Genomic DNA, 26,098 nt, shown 5'->3' with positions numbered 1-26,098 from the left:
GTAAACAATGTGTCCCTTAAATACGAGGGTTGTCCAGAAAGTAAGTTCCAATCGGTTACGAAATGGACACCACAGTGAAAACCCGATGAAGCTTTGCACAGATGTGTTGGACAGTGTCTCCAGTATGACCGTCGATAGCATCAAGACGCTCTTTGCAGTTGTGAGCACACTGTGAGCAAGTAAAGGTACCTAGAACAACGATTTCTCCGACCAAGTAGGAGGGCCCGCTGAGAGGCTTCACCTTAATGAATGCAGTCCACCTAACACAACTGTCATGCACTTCCTTCTCCATGGTAATCCTCAGCCGCACTCTGCAGGGGCAGTGAAGACGCTCCTGCAGCCGTTTCGATGGGAAGTGTTTGATCACCCACAACACAGCCCTAATTGGCTCGTCCTGAGTATCATCTCTGTTCCCATGAAACACTGGATACGAAGATAAAACTTGGACACAGGCTACACGCTATAGGCCAGCATAGAGAGTTGGAGCGGTGACTATGTAGAGAAGTATCTGCAAAGTTTAGCTAACTCTTACAAATAATATGTTTCTGATTATCACTGTGGTTTCAGTTTAGTGACCGATCAGAACTTACTTTCTGGACAACCCTAGTAAAAATTACATACTTCTATTGATGTAAGGTATCTCCCTAAAAAGTTACCATTACACCTGTACTAAATATATGACATTTATTGGTTGTATACATTTTCATAAAACAATGAGAAATAAAATAAACAGAAAGAAATTGTTTACATTAAATTTTATCTTCGCTGCTTCTCTTGCTTAGACTGTCGTCTGTGCCACCCATATTTTTAATCACCATCATCATCCTAACAGGGCAGCTGTGTGAAATTTATACCTTTGCTGTCACAAATATTGGGCTGTTTCTTCTGAATATGTTGTGTGTTGTGTTTCCCCCCCCCCCCCCCCACCAACACCCCCCCCCCCCCACACACACACACACACACACACACAGAGAGAGAGAGAGAGAGAGAGAGAGAGAGAGAGAGAGTGGATTTCGCTTCTATACTGGCCTTAGAATGTTACAATGTCGTTTGCTAGAAAAATATATTTTATGCCTGCCACTCTCTCATTGGCTGTGTAGAACCAGCAGCTGACACATCCCCTTGTCATTTGTGTCAGACCTCACAGTGAGTGTCGACAACATTGCTGCACGGAACAAGAAAGTACACTGTTGGCCCCAGTCTAGACTTTTAACATCTCCTTCAGAAATGTATGCTACTGTTGAGGAGTTGTCCAGTTTTAAAATCAGTTCAATTCTGAGTGCAAATGGATTCAGGCAAACTACAGTTTGTTAGTTCTGTGTGACTTGTGTTGGTAGACATTTAATTTTGGATTAATTTTCTTTCTCGTTTCATATGAATGTCATTATCCTGTTCTAAATCTGATTTAAAAGCTGGTAACATTTTCTGATTTTCGCTTTTGAATGTTACCTTTAGTTAAAAAGCAGCATAAATGTATTTGAGCACTATTTATATATGCATGAGAACCAGTGGCAGATACAGAAAACCCTCAAGGAGGGGGCACTAAAAATATCTTGACCTACCTTTACTTTTACCGTAATAAAAAATAATCAACTCACATGCAAAGTTTAAGAAATTCTTATTTAAAATGATTATACACATATACAAGACAATGCCATCTTATGATATAAAAAAGTTACAGTTGTGGTTCTCTTCCTTAAATGATGAATTCTATGCGCCTATTCTTTCTGGTAAATTGGTTACGCCACAATGTTGAAAAACTTCTTTCTATTGTAGTAGTAGATCCAGCTAGACAAGCAAATATTTTGTACAGTGTGTGCAAAGTATGATAGTCAGATCTATGACAAACAGACATCACTTACATAACAGAAGCACAATCATTAAGGGTGTTTATGCTCATTTCCTTATATTGAAGAATTTCTCTCATTAGTCTCTTTTTAATCTCAAAACAGTAGAATATTCACAACTTGTCCCGAACAAATGACAGACAGAATAACATATTGAGATCTCATAGGTATGTGTTAGCTATCTATGTGCCAGACAGAAACGTATAAAATACGATGACGTGGACGTGCGTGCTGGCGTGCTGCAGTCGAGTCGACTGATGAAAGACACGAATGACTAGCGTGCGAGATGACTGGCAGGAGCAGTGTGGGTGGCAATGCGGGCAGCCCCACAAGGGGGTGATATGTATCCACCACTGATGAGAACCTCTATTGCAAACCTATTCAAATACAACACAAGTTTGTGAGTTGATATAATTTAATGCTATTTCCTCTTGCATTTCGCAAAAGTGTCAATTTTTTTGAGCAAAGCATTAGATTGTGTTTAATTCATAGTTTCTCAAAAATCCATCCGTTGCACAAACACCACGATGAAATGTCACATGATTGATTGGGCAAGATCGATACTGTGTCGAGTGCCTCTGCATAATGGGAAATCTTGGGCCTATTCAAATTCAAGTATTATTTGCTAAGCTGTATCCTTTGGAACTCTTCAAAATAAATTTTTACAAAACGTCAATAGGCACAGCTTCATATGTAAATATAAGACAACCCCTATATTAATCTATTAAACACTGTGAAAATGTTTACCTCAGCAGAAATAGTTTAACTTGCAAATACAAGATGAACCCGTATTTTTCAACTGATGAATTTGGGAAAAACCTTGTCTCATGATTGGGTGATTCGGTAATAGCTAAGACAGAGGTGAAGAAATCACCACCGCCACCACACTAGCTCCGCTGATGATAAAGAGATTGAAGAGAATGTATGAAAAGATAAAAGAAATTATTTAATTAGATGAGGGAGATGAAAATTTAGTTGTAAACAGGACTGGAATTCTATAGTAGGAAAATAATGAGAAGGAAAAATAGTAAGACTGTAGAAAAGGAATGAAATAGGAAACCTCCTGTCAGAATTTTGCACTCAGCACAATTTTATAATTGCTTATATTTTGTTCAAAAATCATGACAGAAGGTGATAGTTGTTTTACAGTATGACATTGCACCGTACCCAGAAAGCTTTTATGTCACATGACTCCAGTCGCAGAGGCTTAATCAATTATAATATGACCTTTCTGTTGCCAGGCTGTTTATTAATGTGCGGTCAGACACCTACCTTAGTATTCGTGGAGGGTTCTTGGCCCGGTGGGCCGAACGGGGGAGGTGGCGACGGGAGCGGCATTCCCGGAGGTCCGCCTCAGCTGCAGGGACATCCCGGAATGCACCTCCAGCCACACCCGGGTCCCGGCCCGGTCCCCGGAGGCCCACCTTACCCACCGGGCCTGCCGTGGCAGTACCAGTGCCCGCGCTGCGACCGCCGCTTCGCGACCCTCCAGGAGCTGCGCTCGCACGAGCCCGGCAGTGGCGTGCTCTGCCGCACGCCTACCATGGGCCCACCGCCCGTGCCTCCCGGTCCCGGCAGTACGAGGGGTGGCCTCGCACCCCGCGGGCGAGGCGGCAGAGGTGGCGGGCGTACCCCGAGGAAGAAGAAGGCACCCGGTAGCAGTGGTGGCCCGGGTCGAGCTGGAGGAGACAGCACGGAGACCAAGGAGGAGCCGACCGGTAGATTCGTGTGTTCTGTCTGTGAGAAGGTCAGTCGACACCTACATAAATAGCTTGCAAGCCCCTGTAAAGTGTGTGGTGGAGGGCAATTAACAGTTTTCTTTGCTGTTCTATTTGCATACTGAGAAAGAGGAAAATGATTTTTTAATGTCTCTGTACAAGCCCTAATCTCTCGTATCTTTTTCTCAAGAGCTTTAAGCAAGAGATCTGTTGCAGTTATGGAAGCACATACAGGGTGTGGTGTGGAAAGTAATGTGTCACAATTTTTCGTAAGGTGACTGCAAGTCACAGAGAGGTCGGACCAGTTGGGGAGGGGGGGCTAGAGTCTTCTGTGAACCTCTACATAGCGGTTGTATCGAACTTATGTTAGACAAATCTGTTAAAGTGACACTATGCAATAAAATTTTTGCATGAAGCTCAACAAGATGCCACTGAAAAATTTTGGAATGCCTAAGGAAGCATTCTGGGACGATTGCCTTTCCAGATCTCAGTCAAACGGGTGGCACAAGATGTTGTTTTTCAAGAGCTCTAAGCAAGAGATCCATTGCAGTTGTTTTGTGTTATGGAAGCACATACAGGGTGTGGTGTGGAAAGTAATGCGTCGCAGGGTGGAAGAGGTTGCCAGTGAGGCCCATGCCAGATGCCTGTCAACATCACGAGCAGACGACTGTCTGACTTGTGTGCTCCAGTTACTGAATTCAGACTGTCAAATGACTGTTTGCTTGATGTCAGAAATATTAGACTTGCCAAAAATGGTTGTTCATGAGATTGTATCAAAGGAGTTGGCCGTACGGAAAATTTGCGCAAAATCTGCACTCAGATTGTGAAGAACTTGAGCAACTCTGTGAAACTGATCCCAATTTCCTGGACAATGTGATCACCAGTGATGTCATGGGTCTTTTAGTATAACCCAAATAGACAGAGTGCAGAATGGCATAAGACATCGCTACCGTGCCAGAGAGAGGCTCTCATGAGCAACTCCCAGGTGAAATGGTGCTGTAGTCCTGATCTGGCCCCTGTGGACTTTTTGTTTCCTTGGCTGAAAAGGGACATCAAAGGAAAGCATCTGGGGTTGGCGGACAATGTGCAAGCTACTTTGACGACTTCCCTGAAGAGTATCCTGGTGATGATGCATGGAAATCACAGTGGCAAAACTGTATCAATGCAGAAGGGTTATACTTCAAAGAATTTTAAGTTGGTGATGCAATACTTTCCGGACAGAAAGTTTAATTCACTCAAAGCTACACAGAACACAATTTGACATTGACTGACACTTGCAATGTATTGAGGACAATGCATGACTGCCATTTGTGGTTAAATACAACAGGGTGATTTCACTTCAAATTATACAGGGCTTGTCAACTTGTGGTCATGAATGTCTCCAGCAAAATATATGTTAGATCTCTGTATCATAAGATTTAAGAAATAAAGTATTTTCATTTTATCTTAATTTTTGTAAATGGTATGGCCCTTTGAAAATGTATATTTTGTAAATAACTCTTATAACACTAGAGAGCAAAAAAATACAACTAATAAACCAAAAGTATTGGAGACCTGGCATATGTTTTGCATCAAAGCTCTCTGTTAGTGTGCTGAAATTTAGTTGACACCCACACACTTATGGGCTTCCTTTAACTTACAAGTTAAGGATGAAAATACAAAATCTAAGTTAATTTTTCCGCTTCTTTTTTTCTGGTTTTTAAAGTCACAGAATTCCATCTTTTCTGTCATATTACCAGATACTACCCCCCCCCCCCCCCCCATGTACCCTGAACCTTGCCGTTGGTGGGGAGGCTTGCGTGCCTCAGCAATACAGCTAGCCGTACCGTAGATGCAACCGTAACGGAGGGGTATCTGTTGAGGTGCCAGACAAATGTGTGGCTCCTGAAGAGGGGCAGCAGCCTTTTTAGTAGTTGCAGGGGCAGTAGTCTGAATGATTGACTGATCTGGCCTTGTAACATTAACCAAAACAGCCTTGCTGTGCTGGTGCTTTGAATAGCTGAAGGCAAGAGGAAACTACAGCCATAATTTAAAAAGGGAAATGGATAGTTTAAAGTTAGATATAGTGGGAACTAGTGAAGTTCGGTGGCAGGAGGAACAAGACTTCCGATCAGGTGAGTACAGGGTTATAAATACAAAATCAAATATAGGAAATGCTGGAGTAGGTTTAATAATGAATAAAAAAAAAATAGGAGTGTGGATAAGCTACTACAAACAGCACAGTGAACGCATTACTGTGGCCAAGATTGGCACGAAGCCCACGCCTACTACAGTAGTACAAGTTTATATGCCTACTAGCTCTGCAGATGATGAAAAGATTGATGAAATGTATGATGAGATAAAAGAAATTATTCAGATACATCTACATTCTACATCTACATTTATACTCCGCAAGCCACCCAACGGTGTGTGGCGGAGGGCACTTTATGTGCCACTGTCATTACCTCCCTTTCCTGTTCCAGTCGCGTATGGTTCGCGGGAAGAACGACTGTCTGAAAGCCTCCGTGCGTGCTCTAATCTCTCTAATTTTACATTCGTGATCTCCTCGGGAGGTATAAGTAGGGGGAAGCAATATATTCAATACCTCATCCAGAAACGCACCCTCTCGAAACCTGGCGAGCAAGCTACACCGCGATGCAGAGCGCCTCTCTTGCAGAGTCTGCCACTTGAGCTTGCTAAACATCTCCGTAACGCTATCACGGTTACCAAATAACCCTGTGACGAAACGCGCCGCTCTTCTTTGGATCTTCTCTATCTTCTCCGTCAACCCGAGCTGGTACAGATCCCACACTGATGAGCAATACTCAAGTATAGGTCGAACGAGTGTTTTGTAAGCCACCTCCTTTGTTGATGGACTACATTTTCTAAGGACCCTCCCAATGAATCTCAACCTGGTACCCGCCTTACCAACGATTAATTTTATATGATCATTCCACTTCAAATCGTTCCGCACGCATACTCCCAGATATTTTACAGAAGTAACTGCTACCAGTGTTTATTCCGCTATCGTATAATCATAGAATAAAGGATCCTTCTTTCTATGTATTCGCAATACATTACATTTGTCTATGTTAAGGGTCAGTTGCCACTCCCTGCACCAAGTGCCTATCCGCTGCAGATCTTCCTGCATTTCGCTACAATTTTCTAATGCTGCAACTTCTCTGTATACTACAGCATCATCCGCGAAAAGCCGCATGGAACTTCCGACACTATCTACTAGGTCATTTATATATATTGTGAAAAGCAATGGTCCCATAACACTCCCCTGTGACAGATAGTGAAGGGAGAGGAAAATTTAGTAGTCATGAGTGACTGGAATTCGACAGTAGGAAAAGGAAGAGAAGGCAACATAGTGGCTGAATATGGAGTGGGGGTAAGAAATGAAAGAGGAAGCCGCCTGGTAGAATTTTGCACAGAGCATAACTTAATCATAGCTAACACTTGGTTCAAGAATCATAAAAGAAGGTTGTATACATGGAAGAAACCTGGGACACTGGAAGGTTTCAGATAGATTATATAATGATAAGACAGAGATTTAGGAACAAGGTTTTAAATTGTAAGACATTTCCAGGGGCAGATGTGGACTCTGACCACAATCTGTTGGTTCTGAACTGTAAATTAAAACTGAAGAAACTGCAAAAAGGTTGGAATTTAAGGAGATGGGACCTGGATAAACTGAAAGAACCAGAGGTTATATGGAGTTTCAGGGAGAGCATAAGGGAACAATTGACAAGAATGGGGGAAAGAAATACAGTAGAAGAAGAATGGGTAGCTTTGAGGGATGAAGTAGTGAAGACAGCAGAGGATCAAGTAGGTAAAAAGATGAGGGCTAGTAAAATTCTTGGGTAACAGAAGAAATATTGAATTTAATTGATGCAAGAAGAAAATGTAAAAATGCAGTAAATGAAGCAGGCGAAAAGGAATACAAAGTCTCAAAAATGAGATCGACAGGAAGTGCAAAATGGCTAAGCAGGGATGGCTAGAGGACAAATGTAAGGATGTAGAGGCATATATCACTAGGGGTGAGACAGATACTGCCTACAGGAGAAAAGAGAACCACTTGTATGAATATCAAGAGCTCAAATGGAAACCCAGTTCTAAGCAAAGAGGGGAAATCAGAAAGGTGGAAGGAGCATATAGAGGGTCTATACAAGGGCGATGTACTTGATGACAATATAAATGGAAATGGAAGAGGATGTAGATGAAGATGAAATGGGAGATATGATTCTGAATGAAGAGTTTGACAGAGCACTGAAAGACCTAAGTCTAAACAAGGCCCTGGGAGTACACAACATTCCATTAGAACTACTGATAGCCTTGGAAGAGCCAGCCCTGACAAAACTCTACCATCTGGTGAGCAAGATGTATGAGACAGGCGACATACCCTCAGACTTCAAGAAGAATATAATAACTCCAATCCCAAAAAAAGCGGGTGTTGACAGATGTGAAAATTACCAAATTATCAGTTTAATAAGTCACAGCTGCAAAATACTAACGCAAATTCTTTACAGACGAATGGAAAAACTGGTAGAAACTGACCTCGGGGAAGATCAGTTTGGATTCCATAGAAATATTGGAACAAGTGAGGAAATACTGACCCTACGACTTATCTTAGAAGATACATTAAGGAACAGCAAACCTACCCGCCAGTACCTCGTCTCCTACCTTCCAAACTTTACAGAAGCTCTCCTGTGAACCTTGAAGAACTAGCACTCCTGAAAGAAAGGATATACGTTTGGAAGGTAGGAGACGAGGGACTGGCAGAAGTGAAGCTGTGAGGACGGGGCGTGAGTCGTGCTTGGGTAGCTCAGTTGGTAGAGCACTTGCCCTGTGAAAGGCACACAGTTTTAATTTGCCAGGAAGTTTCATGACACACTCCGCTGCAGAGTGAAAATCTCATTCTGGAAACATCTGCCAGGCTGTGGCTAAGCCATGTCTCCGCAGTATTAGTTTTTTTTTTTTTTTTTTACATTGAGAGTAGAGCTAGGTGTGCATAAAAATTTTTTCACATTTTATACAGACAAGTACTGCCCACTCTGATTGTACATTCCCTAAGTACAATGACCAACTAATGTACTATGAAATTTTTAGAATATTTAAGATGGAAGGGTTTGGAAAAAAGGATTTCTAAATAACCAAAAAATTTCATATTCTTCCATCTTTATGTACAAATATTTTGATAGTTTAAGAATTTCATGCATTACTATCATAGCTGACAGTTAGTTTCTCAAGACAGTTAACATCCTGTGACTATTCATATTTCCAAAACATAATTTTGAAACTCACAAAAAGTTACAAATTTTCATAGTTTATTTTTAAAAAATGAAAAAAAGCTCAGAAGTGTGCGTGTGTTAATCATGTCTCAAAGTATTTATGGAAAATAAATTCAGATCTCTATCACTTTTAGTTTCTTTATTACTGTTTTTCGATTTCCTCTTTTATTATGACACTTTCACATATACTCTTATTTAGAGAGATCTGTAGCATTTTAACAAAGCATCAGAAAATCAAAATTTTGTAGTTTTGGAGATGTATCATGTGGAACTTAACATATTTTTTTCAGCAAACTTTGAAATAGTGATGTGACACATTCATTCTTGACCTGTGTGATTTGAGATGAAATCGACCAACAGTGCCACCTGCAGGCTTGGCTAGAATCTGCATTTCTGTCCAAGCATACTTTTCTCGTTGTGGTTCAACATTTTGTGGTTCAACGTTTTTGTCAAACTTCTATATACTGGGAACATTAGAGATGCTATTACACTTCGTTGTGGCATGCCTGACATTATTTTCACTTCTGTGAAACTTTCAGCACCCAGTATAATGTGTTCCCCAGCTGGTCACCTATTTGTGAAGATACTCTATATGACCATCATTAACGTCAGTTTGCTGCTCTGCAAGCAGGTTCTTGTTGTCTCTACTTTTTGTGGTCAGACACTTGTTGCTCCAGGTTTTGGTATTTACAGTCATTCACTGAGCAGATCGTATCCTTGTAAATCAGTTTTTAAATTCAGCAATTCTTTGTCAGTGCCTGTTAGTTTCTTTGTCAACATTCATTTACAACCAGTAACTGCCTTACTTCTTCTGCTGGTCATCAGCACTTCTTTCTTTGTCACTCTGCTTACTCATTTTTTTTTCATTCTCTACCTTCCATACATTGTAAAAGCCTCCAGCCAATTCCTTTCTTTTTCTACTGCCTTCTTCTTCTTTTTCTTCGGTTATTTATTATTTTTTATTGTATTAATGTATCCGAATGGTTTCATGTGGCACTTAGAGACAGTCGTGGATATATATTTTATTGATAAAAGTCCATCAGCTATCTACATTAAAGTGTTTGAAGTTTTTATGTGACATATTTATTTCTGAGAAAGAACTCCATAGTCAGGGTATCCAAGAACCATTCAGAGTTTTTCATCATTACCTGGCAAAACAGATGGATTTGCACGCTCGGAGAACATGCTACACTGGTGGTCAGTGCCGAATTTCTTCCATTTTATCAAATGAAAGTACAAATTCCTGTAATGAGTCATATTTTATTTTTAATGTAAATACACACTGCTATAGCAAGAACAAGCACGATTTTATCACGAACAAGCAAGATTTATGAAACATGTACTGTACAGTGTAACATGTAAGATACAGTGAAGTACAGATTGTGCGTAGCGCTGAACATATTGGCTGGACAACAGTAATACAGGTTACAGTATAGGTCGAGCTCTCATTTGCAATCACTTAAATAATACTTTTTCTTTGGCGGCTCACTACAGCGCGCCAGGGGCCGATTCAGGTGGCCTCTATAAGCGGGCATGTGAACTGTATGGATGTGTGATCTCTGAAATCTTGCACATCATGAGTGAAGGTACATCAGTCCTCCCTTCCAGGTAGTGGGAAAACCACATACATACATACTTTCATACATACATAAAAACAAAAGGCACAAAAATCTGTGGTGCAGAAAAAATACATGGTACAGAAAAAGTACTAGTACCAAAAAATTCTGGCACGATGAAAAAAGCACTGAACTCACAAGGCTCTGAGATTACAAGCTACAGAAAACACCAATGACAGAGCTGATGTCCATTTTGTTGCCCAACAACAGTGGCTGTGGTGGCGGCAGAAGTGATGAGGGGGCAGGTTCGCACTCTGTCCCACCCCCTCGTGAGAGGCCGTGGGGCAGGACAAGGGTCAGCATCTCCATAGCGACATCCTTGTCAAGGTCAGCAGACGGTACTGGAGGTGTCACTGGGAGTGTTGGAGACAATGGCCACATAGGATCCAGCATCGGGGGCGGCAGCTGCTGTGGCGTCAGGAGCAGCGGGAGCTGCGCTGGTGACGGCAGTCAAAGAGTGGGGCCAGAGGCAGTAACCCCAGGCAGTGACTCCTACTGCGGTGTGAACCAGGCTGTCTGTGACACAGGAACAGGCATCGGTGGGTGCGCAGGAGGTGAGGTGATGGCCCCTCTGGAACAGATACCCCCCCCCCCCCGGTGTGTGGCCACAGGTGTTTGAACTGATGCTACATCTGCCCATCGGGAATGCAGATGATGCATAGGTGCCGACTGCAGTGACACTCGATGGCAGCAGGAAACTAGTTCAGCCAGCAGCCGAAACCATGAGCCCAGACAGGTGCACCCAGCCAGAAACGTTGCAGAGCCGGCAGTGCCGACGGACATGGCGTCGAGAGCAGCAGGTTACGGAGTGTCCAGCTCCACTGGGTTCTTGTCCCCCCACTGGAGTGAAATGGTACGAACTAAAAAAAAAGGTCTAAAACAGTTTCAGGGGACCTACAGGATACATACGGTCACACATGAGTTTTAAACATCCGAACCATGCCTTCAGCCTCACCCATAGATTGAGGATGAAACAGGGGAGCTGTGAGATGGCAAACACCACTATCCTGACAAAAATATGCAAATTCTCATGAAACAGACTGGGTTCCATTATTGGTAACTGCGGTATACAGAAGTCCCTCAATTGTAAAAATCTTAGACAGGGCCGAAATAGTGGTCACGGTGGGTGTGGACGGGCAATGTGCCATGTAGGGAAATTGGGAATAGATGTCCACTGTAATGAGTCAATACCAATTAGGAAGGGCCCAGCAAAATCAAAATATAGATGCTCTCACAGGTGCTGCGGCGTCAGCCAGGGGGAAAAAAAAGATACTATCAGGGCTGCTCGTTGCTGAACCCAGTTATGCAAGCACAATAAGCCATGCAATGTCCCGATCTCTGCTCGGGCAATACACATGCCCGCAGGCCAAAGTTATGATGCGAAAGGGACGGATGTGCAGAAGCCGCTGTACAGTACGGCATAAGGAGGCAGGAATCACAAGCCAGGGAGCAGCATCCTCCATAGCTAACAAAAGAACCCCATCAAACACACTAAAGGTGGGGTTAGAGGGAGAAGTAATTATGCAAGGAACCCGAGGTGTGACCCAGGGGTTTTCCTGGCCAACCATGCTATGCAAAAGAGAGGACAAGATGACCTGACTAAGTACAGGATTTGCAATGACAACCGTTGCTGTTGTGGAACTAGTGATGGGAAAACCATCAACCACATTCTGGTTCTCAGTACCTAAATGGAAACAAAGCAACTCGTCTTGATTGAACCCAGATTCAGCCAGATCGGAAGCCAAGATAAGGCATCAGTGTTGGCATATTGCACTGTCGGCCAGTAAAGGATCTGTTAATGATAAGAGGAGAGCCCACTGCTGCAAATTGTGTGTCACCTCATCCAACACGGAAGCCGTAGGGTTGAAAAGAGCAACCAGTGGCTTGTGATTTCTGATTAAATGGAACTTAGAACCATATAAGAAAGTGTGAAATTTCATGAGGACGAACGCAATTGCTAAAGCCTCCTTTACAATCTGAGAATGCCACTGCTGAGTGGGATTTAAGGTCTTAGAAGCATAAGCAACAGGTCATTTTGTTGTGGTTTATTTGTGTACCAAGACCATGCTGAGACTGTGCTGACCTGGCTGAAAAGTGGCCAGATATGGGGCAAATTGAAGCTTAGATTTTAGCAAAGCGAACACTCAGTAACCAGCTGGGGACCAGGAAAAAGGCACATTTTTACACAAAAGTGTGTGCAGGGTCCGAGCAATAGTGTATGCATCTGCTAAAAATGTTTGGTAGTACACAGCTTAAACTAGAAACAGCTTTAGTTTGGGCAAACTCTTTGCCTTTACAAATGTCTGCTTGTGTCTGTGTATGTGTGGATGGATATGTGTGTGTGTGCGAGTGTATACCTGTCCTTTTTTCCCCCTAAGGCAAGTCTTTCCGCTCCCGGGATTGGAATGACTCCTTACCCTCTCCCTTAAAACCCATATCCTTTTGTCTTTCCTTCTCCTTCCCTCTTTCCTGACGAGGCAACCGTTGGTTGCGAAAGCTAGAATTTTGTGTGTATGTTTGTGTTTGTTTGTGTGTCTATCGACCTGCCAGCGCTTTTGTTCGGTAAGTCTCATCATCTTTCTTTTTAAATATATATATATATATATATATATATATATACCTAAAAACAGCCGGCCGGGGTGGCCGAGCGGTTAAAGGCGCTACAGTCTGGAACCGCACGACCGCTACGGTCGCAGGTTCGAATCCTGCCTCGGGCATGGATGTGTGTGATGTCCTTAGGTTAGTTAGGTTTAAGTAGTTCTAAGTTCTAGGGGACTTATGACCACAGCAGTTGAGTCCCATAGTGCTCAGAGGCACCTAAAAACAAAGATGATGTGACTTACCAAATGAAAGTGCTGGCAGGTCGACAGACACACATTTCATCATCATCCAGGAAAGTGGCGAAATTGGACTGAGCAAAGATTGGGAAATTGTACGGGCGCTGATAAAAATTATAAGAAAAAATTCGTTTGTGTGTCTGTCGACCTGCCAGCACTTTCATTTGGTAAGTCACATCATCTTTGTTTTTAGGTATATTTTTCCTTCATGGATTGTTTCCTTCTATTATAACCATATATATATATATATATATATATATATATATATATATATATATATATATATATATATATTTATTTATTTATAATAGAGGGAAACATTCCACGTGGGAAAAATATATTTAAAAAGAAAGATGATAAGACTTACCAAACAAAAGCGCTGGCAGGTCGATAGACACACAAACAAACACAAACATACACACAAAATCTAGCTTTCGCAACCAACGGTTGCCTCGTCAGGAAAGAGGGAAGGAGAAGGAAAGACAAAAGGATATGGGTTTTAAGGGAGAGGGTAAGGAGTCATTCCAATCCGGGGAGCGGAAAGACTTACCTTAGGGGGAAAAAAGGACAGGTATACAATCGCACACACACACATATCCATCCACACATACAAGACACAAGCAGACATTTTCATTTAATGTCTGCTTGTGTCTTGTATGTGTGGATGGATATGTGTGTGTGTGCGATTGTATACCTGTCCTTTTTTCCCCCTAAGGTAAGTCTTTCCGCTCCCCGGATTGGAATGACTCCTTACCCTCTCCCTTAAAACCCATATCCTTTTGTCTTTCCTTCTCCTTCCCTCTTTCCTGACGAGGCAACCGTTGGTTGCGAAAGCTAGATTTTGTGTGTATGTTTGTGTTTGTTTGTGTGTCTATCGACCTGCCAGCGCTTTTGTTTGGTAAGTCTCATCATCTTTCTTTTTAAATATATATATATATATATATATAAAAAGAAAGATGATGAGACTTACCAAACAAAAGCGCTGGCAGGTCGATAGACACACAAACAAACACAAACAAACATACACACAAAATTCTAGCTTTCGCAACCAACGGTTGCCTCGTCAGGAAAGAGGGAAGGAGAGGGAAAGACAAAAGGATTTGGGTTTTAAGGGAGAGGGTAAGGAGTCATTCCAATCCGGGGAGTGGAAAGACTTACCTTAGGGGGAAAAAAGGACAGGCATACACTCGCACACACACACATATCCATCCGCATATACACAGACACAAGCAGACATTTGTAAAGGCAAAGAGTGAGGTAAGAGTGGCGGCAAATTGAAATTAGAAATTAGTGGAGATTGAGGCCTGGCGAATAGCGAGAAGAGAGGATATGCTGAAGGGCAAGTTCCCATCTCCGGAGTTCTGACAGGTTGGTGTTAGTGGGAAGTATCCAGATAGCCCGGACGGTGTAACACTGTGCCAAGATGTGCTGGCCGTGCACCAAGGCATGTTTAGCCACAGGGTGATCCTCATTACCAATAAACACTGTCTACCTGTGTCCATTCATGCGAATGGACAGTTTGTTGCTGGTCATTCCCACATAGAACGCTTCACAGTGTAGGCAGGTCAGTTGGTAAATCACATGGGTGCTTTCACACGTGGCTCTGCCTTTGATCGTGTACACCTTCCGGGTTACAGGACTGGAATAGGTGGTGGTGGGAGGGTGCATGGGACAGGTTTTACACCGGGGGCGGTTACAGGGGTAGGAGCCAGAGGGTAGGGAAGGTGGTTTGGGGATTTCATAGGGATGAACTAAGAGGTTACGAAGGTTAGGTGGACGGCGGAAAGACACTCTTGGTGGAGTGGGGAGGATTTCATGAAGGATGGATCTCATTTCAGGGCAGGATTTGAGGAAGTCGTATCCCTGCTGGAGAGCCACATTCAGAATCTGATCCAGTCCCGGAAAGTATATATATATGTTGTCTGGCCCTGAAGATTTTTGCTTCTGTTAACAACTGGCGCATTTCTTGTCTTGTTGGAGGGATGTGACTTTCTGTTATTTATGTTGTACTGTATTCACAGTCTGCTTCCTCATGCTCAAGGTTATGCATATTATGCTCATTGTCTAGCATCTTCTTCTGTATGGCCCACCTTCCTCTTCTCTATTAGTGTTTTGTATGACCTCCTGTGCCTGGCAATAGTGACAGGTCATATTGTTGCATAGTGGTTTTGGCTAGGTGTAGTGCAACCAGCATCTTCTGCTGGTCATTATAACATTCATTATCAAACCGTGGGTGTGATTTCCTGTCTTTTATTTCAGTTTGACAGGATTGCAGAGTTGTTGTACATAGTTTCATTGCTTCCTTTGCATGTTGTAGCTGTATTAAACATGTAGCTTTTTCTGTTTTTCATAGGCTTTCTTTTAACTTCCCTATGTGTAATTTGCCGGATATCCTCTTTTACTCGGAATAGTTAATGGTAATGGCCAATTAAATTCAACATTTGTTGTGATGGGTATATGTTTTCCTATTGGGGCTACCGGTGATGTCCCACGTGCTTTTGGTTAATTGCTATTACGCCTTCGTTTCTAAATAATACAAAGTCTATTGTGCTTGTTCCATTAGATGCTTTGTAGGTTTTGAGCTTGGATTTGTTGATACTGCTCTTTCAAGGGTTTCAAAGATCACTTCTGTTTTAGTGTTTGGTTTGTCTATCCGTTCATTGAGATTGTCTGCAAGGATTACTCTTTTGACAACCTGTGCTTGTGTTAGTATCTACATCTACATCTATACTCTGCAAACCAGTGTGAAATGCATAGCAGAGGGTATGCCCTGCTGTACTGATTATCATGGTATCTTGACACTCCATTCATGTATGGAGCATTGGAAGAATGATTGTTTGAATGCCTCTGTGCATGCTGAAATTATTCTAATTTTGTCCTCGTGATCACCATGTGAGTGATACATAGGGGTTGTAGTATATTTCTGGAGTCATCATTAAAACTGTTTCTTGAAGCTTCATTTGTAGGCTTTCTCAGGATAGTTTACGTCTATCTTCAAGAGTCTGCTAGATCAGTTTCGGCAGCACGTCTGTGACACTCTTCCAAGTGTCAAACAAACCTATGACCATCTGTGCTGACATTCTCTGTATATGTTCAATATCCCACCTTGTCCTAATTGGTAAGTATCCCACACACTTGAGCAACTTTATAGAATGGGTTACAAGAGTGATTTGTAGACTGATTGCACTTCCACAGTATCCTACCCGTAAACCAAAGTCTACCACCTGCTTTACCCATTACTGGATGTACATGATCATTCCATTTCATATCTGTACAAAGTGTTACACACACGTATCTGTATGTACTTCTGTTATTCTTTCAATTTCATCGTCTACCGTCATCTGTGGTTGAAAACGCACCTATTATTCTGATGTGATTTGTTTTAACAATAATTGTGTTGTCATCACATTTACATTATATTTTCCATTACGCATTTCAGAGGATTATATTATTATAATCAGCTGAATTTATGTCAGTTAAAGAGCCATCAATACACTTTACGTATGACCATTGAGAAATCTGTGGCACTACCTTATTAACAGTCTGAGGTTTGTTTAGATTGTGTACTGTACACTGAGTGAAGCAAAGATGGCAGGTAGCATATTTGCTTATGAGGAGAGCACGGCAGGTGCCATAACCTGATTTCCCAGAAACTTTGCTCAGTTGACAAGGAGTCAATATAAGTGAACAAGTGTCTTCGGCTTGTCCGTAGATACTCAACCGTTTATGAGCGAATGACCATCAAAGTTTTAGATGTAATTTTGATGCCTTTCAACATGCAGTAGGTTCTGCCCAATTCCAACTGGTAGCATAGTGGCTAGCATTGTGGACTTCCAGTTTTTCATTCTGTGTTCGAAACCTCATCATTCCTTTTTTACTTTATTTCCTATTTTTCATTTATCTACCTAGATCCATAGAAGGTTACTACAAGAATGTTTCTTATCAAGTTAGGGAATACAATGACATTATATTAATTGTAAAATTACCACTGAGTTTCGCAATAAGTATCAAACACGTATAATACACACATCAAAAAAAGTTTTGCGTCACCCTAGTTCACAGAACTCCTGAAGATGGACTTTCACTGTGGATATTGTATCACAAACACAGTCCCTTTGCTTGTTTAGAGATGTTGCTAAACCCACCCAAAGATGTAAACAACCATTCATGAGCAGCACCTATTAGATGGAGGGGATCCAACAGCCGATCAGTTCCAGTCATTCCACCAGGACGGTGATACACAGCTCATGTTGTCTGTAGTTCAACTGTCCCTAGATGGTCCATACTGTGGTTCGATCGCATCTGCATTGTTACTTTGTGCCAGGAAGGGCTCTCAACAAGGGACGTGCCCAGGCATCTCGCAGTGAACCAAAGCGATTTTTGTTCGGACATGGAGGGGGTACGGATATGACATGCCTCGCTCAGGCCGCCCAAGGGCTACTACTGCAGTGGATGACCACTACCTACAGATTATGGCTAGGAGGAACCCTGACAGCAATGCCACCATGTTGAATAATGCTTTTCGTGCAGCCACAGGACATCGTGTTATGACTCAAAGTGTGCACAATAGGCTGCATGATGTGCAACTTCACTCCCAACATCCATGGCGAGGTCGTTATTTGCAACCATGACACCATGCAGTGCAGTACAGATGGGCCCAACAACATGCTGAATGGACTGCTCAGGATTGGCATCATGGTCTCTTCACCGATGAGTGTCACATATGCCCTCAATCAGACAATCGTCGTAGATGTGTTTGGAGGCAACGCGATCAGGCTGAACGCCTTATACACACTGTCCAAGAGTACAGCAAGGTGAAGGTTCCCTGCTGTTTTGGGGTGGCATTATGTGGGGCCAACGTATGCCACTGGTGGTCATGGAAGACGCCGTAATGGCCATACGATACGCGAATGCCATTCTCCAACCGAAAGTGCAACCATGTCAGCAACATATTAGCGAGTCATCTGTCTTCATGGATGACAATTCACTCCCCCATCAGGCACATCTTGTGAATGACTTCCTTCAGGATAATGACATCTCTCAACTAGAGTGGTCAGCATGTTCTCCAGACATGAATACTATCGAACATGCCTGTAATAGATTGAAAAGGGCTGCTTATAGACGACGTGACCCACCAACCACTCTGAGGGATCTACGCCGAATCGCTGTTGAGGACAATCTGGACCAACAGTGCGCTGATGAGCTTGTGGATAGTATGCCATGACAAGTACAGGCATGCATCAATGCAGGAGGACGTGCTACTGGGTATTATAGGTTCCAGTGTGTACAGCAATCTGGACCACCACGTCTGAAGGTCTCGCTGTATGGTGGTACAGCATGCAATGTGTGGTTTTCATGAGCAATAAAAAGGCAGAAATGATGTTTATGTTGATCTCTATTCCAATTTTCTGTATAGGTTTTGGAACTCTCGGAACCAAGGTGATGCAAAACTTTTTTTGATGTGGGTATATGTCTATGGTGTTTTCAGTGCTTACAACCTTTTATAAATTTTCGTAATTTTCTATTTAAATCTCATATCAATTCTTAATTCTTACAGTTTATTCTTATGTGGATGGATAATACTGACTATATAACATTCGAAACATAGAAACTGTGAACACCAAGAGCATCACATAAGTTCAGGTTTGTCACAGTGAGATTTCTTCATATGAATATCACTCGGGAAAGGGAACATCATTGCTGAAGATTTCACTGGCAATAATTTTGTGGCAATATAATGGATGACATTTCCGAAAACTGGCACTTGCAATTGCTTATGAATTGAGAGATACACTACATGAATTTCATCAATAACAATTCCAAATAATTTTCCACTCTTTTGTTTTATTCGCCAAGCATACAATTAGTACACAAATAAGGCAGGGTTGCCACAGGTTCTGGAAATCAGGGAATATCAAACATGTCAGGAAAATCAGGGAAACTTGAAAAAAAAAAAAAAAAAAAAAAACACTGGAAAATCTCATTTTTGTCTCCGTAAATGAAATGATTTGTTTACTAAGGAGTTGTGCATCGTCACTGGCTGGATGCAGCTGAGTGCATGTGCACTTCCCTATTCTCTCATTACCACTTCTTCTATCCTTCTTCCCACTCCCCTCAGCTTGGAGTCAGTGCTGCGACCACTTCTTGCTGCGAGCCTAGCAGCTGTCGACAAGAGGCAGGCAGGCATGAGGAGTGGTTTGTTTGGATCTGATTCTCAGAGACTGCTGACACAGTGGCTGGAGATGGCAGTCATGTGTGCATGAGTTGAGTCTGAGTGATTGTGTGAATGTGTGTGTGCTCTGTGTTTTCTGACAAAAGCTATGATTGAAAATTAAATTGAGAGAGTATGACTGTCTTCTCTATGTGTCTGTTTGCGGCTCAGCAATCATCGTTACAGTGAGTTGCTACCTATCCTCATTATTATTGATTCTCAGAGTATTTGAACAAGTTATCTGTTGAATAGATTGATCACCGTGGTCTCATTTCATCAACATGTTATCTGTGTCTTGCGAATAGCTGGCCACGAGAGTAGATTTCCCTGACAAGTCAAAACTGCAGGCCGTTTCTGTGGGTATCTGTTATGGAGTTTGTGTGTGACATAATGCAGTGTGTTTTCATGGTTATGGAGCCCAGGACTGCGGTGCTTCTCAGCAGGCCAGAGGCCATGAGCGATGGATTTCAGGAAATGCGACTGTCTTACTGCAAATTCGTTTCACAGTGTGGCGTTTTATAGACATTTTATTTGTTCTAGTACATTTTGGCACTTCAGAAGTAGTTTATATGTTAGAAAGTATAGACAATAAGAAGAAGAAAATTGTGTCAGTCACTTGCGGTTTGTATGCTATGTACTCATATATTTCTTGAAAGAAAAATGACAGAATACCTGTAAAATAATAGATATAACACAGTGGGTAATAATCAGCAATAAGGAACATTTTATTGGCAGTCATCTACAGTGTTGGTTTACACAATTCTTCCCCACCTTATACACTTCTTTCAAGAGGCCTGCTTTTTTTCTGAGTTTATTTCTGAAATCAGTGAAGGTATTTTAAAACTGTCTTATGACTCCAAGAAAATGCGTACTTTTGTCACTAAATGTATTTTGTTTTATTGAAATATAAAACACCAGTGGTGATAATGAAACACATATACTATTTGGCTTGCTTTCTCCATCTAAAAAAAGTTCATTACAAAAAGTGTTGATGTTAGTACAGGGCTATTACAAATGATTGAAGCGATTTCATAAATTCACTGTAGCTCCATTCATTGACATATGGTCATGACACACCACAGATATGCAGAAAAACTCATAAAGTTTTGTTCGGCTGAAGCCGCACTTCAGGTTTCTGCCATCAGAGCGCTCGAGAGCACAGTGAGACAAAATGGCGACAGGAGCCGAGAAAGCGTATGTCGTGCTTGAAATGCACTCACATCAGTCAGTCATAACAGTGCAACGACACTTAAGGACGAAGTTCAACAAAGATCTACCAACTGCTAACTCCATTCGGTGATGGTATGCGCAGTTTAAAGCTTCTGGATGCCTCTGTAAGGGGAAATCAATGGGTCGGTCTGCAGTGAGCGAAGAAACGGTTGAACGCATGCGGGCAAGTTTCACGTGTAGCCCGCAGAAAATTGGCTCATGCCACAACTGGAGACCAACAGCGCCGACTTCATCTTTCAACAGGATGGTGCTCCACCGCACTTCCATCATGATGTTCGGCATTTCTTAAACAGGAGATTGGAAAACCGATGGATCGGTCTTGGTGGAGATCATGATCAGCAATTCATGTCATGACCTCCACGCTCTCCCGACTTAACCCCATGTGATTTCTTTCTGTGGGGTTATGTGAAAGATTCAGTGTTTAAACCTCCTCTACCAAGAAACGTGCCAGAACTGCGAGCTCGCATCAACGATGCTTTCGAACTCATTGATGGGGACATGCTGCGCCGAGTGTGGGAGGAACTTGATTATCGGCTTGATGTCTGCCGAATCACTAAAGGGGAACATATCGAACATTTAGGAATGCCTAAAAAAACTTTTTGAGTTTTTGTATGTGTGTGCAAAGCATTGTGAAAATATCTCACATAATAAAGTTATTGTAGAGCTGTGAAATCGCTTCAATCATTTGTAATAACCCTGTACTTAAGATTTTTGCACGTATCAGGAATCCATCTTTACTATAAAAAGCTGACATGTTTTTATTATAATTTACCAATAACACAGTACCTCATGGTACCAGTGATAAAGAGATATTAAATTTTAAAATTGCAAACTTTAATACTTATTTCAGCAGGAGCAAATAATGGTCCAGGTTTTGCAGTTGAATAACTTGACACTTAAGTGTAAACTTTGATTTAGTAAAGTATGGGACAAGACAAAATCATACAGCCTGGTTATCCAGTTACTCTACGCAGAAATTACCCTCCATGACCTCTGCCACATATACATTTATATTTCCATAACAATCAGATAATAACTGTACATTATTAGAAGATTCATTACAATTAAATTCACTGCTTTCCACTGATTTGATGTGGTTTGTTGCATTCTAATTTGCTTGCTTTTCTCTTTCACTTCAAGACAAAATCATACAGCCTGGTTATCCAATTACTCTACGCAGAAATTACCCTCCATGACCTCTGCCACATATACATTTATATTTCCATAACAATCAGATAATAACTGTACATTATAAGAAGATTCATTACAATTAAATTCACTGCTTTCCACTGATTTGATGTGGTTTGTTGCATTATAAGTTGCTTGCTTTTCTCTTTCACTTCAAACAATCTCATAATATTTTGGAAACTAGTACTGTTACTATAGAATATTAGTCTTTTATTACAGTTGTCCTGATTTTGAGTTACTATTCATTTCAGTGTGTCTCTCATACATTTAATAATTATTTTATATTTTATATTCTACTTATATACACATTTTCTTTTTATAATAGAGTTTCTTTTTGAAAAAGTACAATAAAAAGAAATTTCCTATCACTGGATCATACATCATTATTATAATAGCTTCTAAAATTAGAGCATTTGTAATGAGCTTCCCTGTGTTCTGCTGCATTTTCTGCACAATATTTTGACATGTGGCCCAGCCGTCTTCTTCAGCTGGTGCGAGTTAATAATACTGGCACACCTATGTACCAGCTGGCAAAATACTGAAATGCATCTTCAGCAATATTTGGGGAAGTGCGAACTCCGCATTCGCAGTTCCACTGCCTTTGTACATAGCCACATTCAATTGTGGCTACGGGATGCAGATATTATGATCAGTTTCAAGACTTCACTTTCAGATTCCTTATAAAAAATCACAGAAAAGTTAGATAATTGTCTCACAGAACTTTTTAGCTCTAGTATCTTCTTATTTCCTGCTCACTGGAAAATATTACGAAGAAATCAATGGTGTGACACTGGGTAGTAAAACTGAAACAAAGGCACTAGAATCCTCCAAGTTAAAACAAGTGTATTTCTGTCAGTAAGTAAAAGACATGTTTGTGATGTGGGCATGTGGGGCAGAAAAGCTTCAAGAGTTCCTGGAATATTTAAACTGTTTCCATTATAATATAAAATTCATTATGGAACTTGAAAAGAGGGCCAACTACCTTTCATCAACATGTTAGTTAAGAGTAGAACTGGCAGATCCCTGTGTCAGTGTTTGTGTTAGTTAGGTCACAGTTTTCGTATTAGTACCTCCATTATTCTTTTGATTTCATCTTCTACCATCATCTGTGTGGTTGAGCATACATGTCTAACATAGTGATGTTTGTTGTTTTAACAAGTATTGTGTTTTCATTGCATTTACAATTGCTTTTCACTACACATTTCAAAAGAGTGTACTACTATCATTTGTCAGTTAAAGGGCCATGGATGTATTTTGTGAAACCTACATACATGCATCCCATAGCATTTTATGACAGTCTGTGTAAATGTAGAAATATTCCGCAAGTCACTGTACTGTGCATGGTGGAGGATACATTCTACTAATATTATGTTTTCTTTGCTAGTCTATTTGTGTACTGAGAACCAGAAAAATGACCTTCTAAATGCACCTCTACACGCTGTAATGTCTCATATCTTTTTATCGAGATCTCGTAGTGAGAGGTCCCTTGCTACCTAGGTTATGGAACCACAGTAATGTACTCGAAGCTACACAGAACACTATTATGACCTTGCAGAGTTTCATACACTGATCTCTATTTCCACACCTTGAGCCATCACATCATGTGTCACAAAGAAAATTCTGTGCTAAAGACTCTTGTCCATAAAGTTCAAACACTTCCAGACAAGGAAAGCCCTGCCAGGGAATGACAATACGTAGGAATGGTGTTCTGAAAGAATGAGTACTCAGATCATTAAATTGAGTGGGCTATGCAGTCAAAGTAAAAAATGCCTGAGTGAGAGGTTGAGGCTGAGACCGTGGAAGAGAAGCCAAAAATCGCTTTTGTTCAGTTTATTTTGCTCCCTTCAGCTATGATAAAAAGTGAGGTGTGTATCCCATCCATGCAAATGTTTCATGTCTTACATTGGTCAGACTCTCAGAAGACTCAATGGGAGACACAAGGAAAGAGAGTGACAGACCTGACTAAAGTAACTGAGCAAGTCAGCTGTTACCAAGCACAGCATCAAATATAATCATGAAATGAATTATGGTGAGATAGTATTGTGCTGCACATGCCAAGTTTCTGGGGCAGCATAAGTAATGAGTCTATTGAAATAAAGATGTCAGGAAACCTATTAAACGGGGATGGAGGTTTAAATTTAAATAATGCTCGGGGCCCTTCTCTCGGTTTATTAAAATCTCAACAGCAATCACATCTGTCAGAGCTGGAAAACACTGAGAGAATTTGCGTTCACAGAAGGCAGACCGAATCAGTTTCCCTTCTCATCCCGTACGGCGAGTCTCCCCTGACCCACGGTTCTGGCTGACTTTCCCGAAATCTTCCCTTTTCCTAGACCTCTCCAGTCCTTTTCCTTCAGTCCTCTTCCTTCCACTTCAACCCTGCTGCCCGAAAAGGGAGCTACCGGCTCCAAAAGCACACCAACTGCAACTGTCTTTTACACGTGTGTTCTGCCGCTGCTTTATAACATTTTTATTTACATATAATATGAAAAATATGTTATGTCATGAACCAGATTGTTATTCATTAATTATCTAATAATAATAATTATTATTATTATCATAATATTGATTTCTTATACTTCACACAGTACATTATAAATCCAATGTTTCTGCTGGTGCATGTACAGGCATCAGATGGTCAATCAGTATCCATGTTGGACAGTTTCTTTACTTGTAATTGAGTCATTTATGTTAAATTACATTATGTGATTAGATGTGCACAAGACATTTATCTGTACTCTCGTTTGCATGGTCTCATTTTTTTTGTCACACATGTAATGTATTATTCACACATTTTCAGGTTTTCTCCGAAGAGCAGTATTATGACGTTCACATGCGCATGAATACCTTCAAGCCATTTCCGTGCACAATATGCAAGTCACACTTTGGATCGGAGTCATCACTCAGCAATCATACAAAGCACTTCCACAAGGAGAAACACAAGTGCCCATTCTGCACTCGTCAGTATACATGGAAGATAAGGCTCCACAACCACATGAAGGAGCACATGGAAGAGCAGATTCTGGTCGGCGTGTTTGGAACGTGAATAAGTGCCAGTCAGTAAATGTAATGGTTCACTTCTAATGTGGAACACGTGGTCTGTGCACAGGAACAGTTCACGTCTTGTAGCTGTATATCTTCTGGCTGTAGGCAAGAATGAGTTCTTTTTTTAAAATGCGGCCTAGCTGTACCTGGCTTTTTGGGGGCAGTAAAAGGAGGCTTGTTTAAGTAGCAATGGCAATTAGCATCCATTATAAGTGTACTGACTGAGAACACTGGAGCAGGTTAGCTGTCATTATTGTGGTACATATAATTCTTTATATTTCTGTTCTCGATTTGATGCCAAGTATCAGGAAGTTACTAGTTAAATGAAATTACTGTATAATGTGCATACGTGCAATGCTTTTCTTGAAATACGTCAATGATCTGCTACAGTTGTTAAAAATGATTCAAATGGCTCTAAGCACTATGGGATTTAGTATCTGAGGTCATCAGTCCCCTAGACTTAGTACCACTTAAACCTAACTAACCTAAGGACATCACACACATCCATGCCCGAGGCAGGATTTGAACCTGCAACTGTAGCAGCAGCGTGGTTCCGAACTAAAGTGCCTAGAACCACTCGGCCACAGCAGTTGGCTACAGTTGTTCTCTTCACAGTGACATACGGGCTATTGTGAAAGACTCGGAATGGAATGCAAATGAGCTGACTAATAGGATAATTGGTAACATCAGCATGTGGTTCTTTTCAGAGAACAGATTAGCACTTAAACGTGGCAAAATGCAGTTCATGTATTGGGTTGGTGCATAACTTTGTGGTATTTTTCCATAATGTTAATAAACAAACAAATACACATAACAGGAATTTAGTCATCAGTAATATATTCTTCTTCACTATTTTCAACAATCTGCCAAAGACGGGGAAACTTTTTGATTCCAAAATTGTAGAAATCATGTGATTTTGAGGCGAAGAATTCGTCGAGCCATGTTCAGAGAGCATTTTTGTCCGGTAAGGAAATTCTTTGAAGGTTGTTTGATAGAGAACGGAGAAGGTGATAGTCTGAGGATGCGAGATCAGATGAATAAGATGTGTGTGGAATGATTTCCCAACCTAACTGCTTTATTACTTCCTTGGATTGTGTTTGCAAGATGTCTCAGGTCTTTACAGTAAATGCCAG

At 41.3% G+C, this 26,098-nt stretch overlaps 1 protein-coding gene across 1 annotated transcript in view; it reads left to right on the top strand.

Moving 5' to 3' along the window:
- LOC126106542 (zinc finger protein 865-like) overlaps nucleotides 1-25,713 on the top strand; it is a 42,998-nt gene extending 17,285 nt beyond the window's left edge. The window contains exons 5-6 of the mRNA XM_049912880.1: nucleotides 3,089-3,594; nucleotides 24,721-25,713. Of these exons, the coding sequence (XP_049768837.1) occupies nucleotides 3,089-3,594; nucleotides 24,721-24,966 (752 nt within the window). The 3' untranslated portion in view covers nucleotides 24,967-25,713. The remainder of the gene's footprint in view (nucleotides 1-3,088; nucleotides 3,595-24,720) is intronic.
- Nucleotides 25,714-26,098: the final 385 nt, after the last annotated feature.

This window comes from Schistocerca cancellata, chromosome 10 (assembly GCF_023864275.1).
Source record: "Schistocerca cancellata isolate TAMUIC-IGC-003103 chromosome 10, iqSchCanc2.1, whole genome shotgun sequence".
In the NCBI taxonomy this organism is placed as follows: domain Eukaryota; kingdom Metazoa; phylum Arthropoda; class Insecta; order Orthoptera; family Acrididae; genus Schistocerca; species Schistocerca cancellata.
Note: the sequence above shows the minus strand (reverse complement) of the source record. Positions and strands in the feature narration are given on the sequence as shown.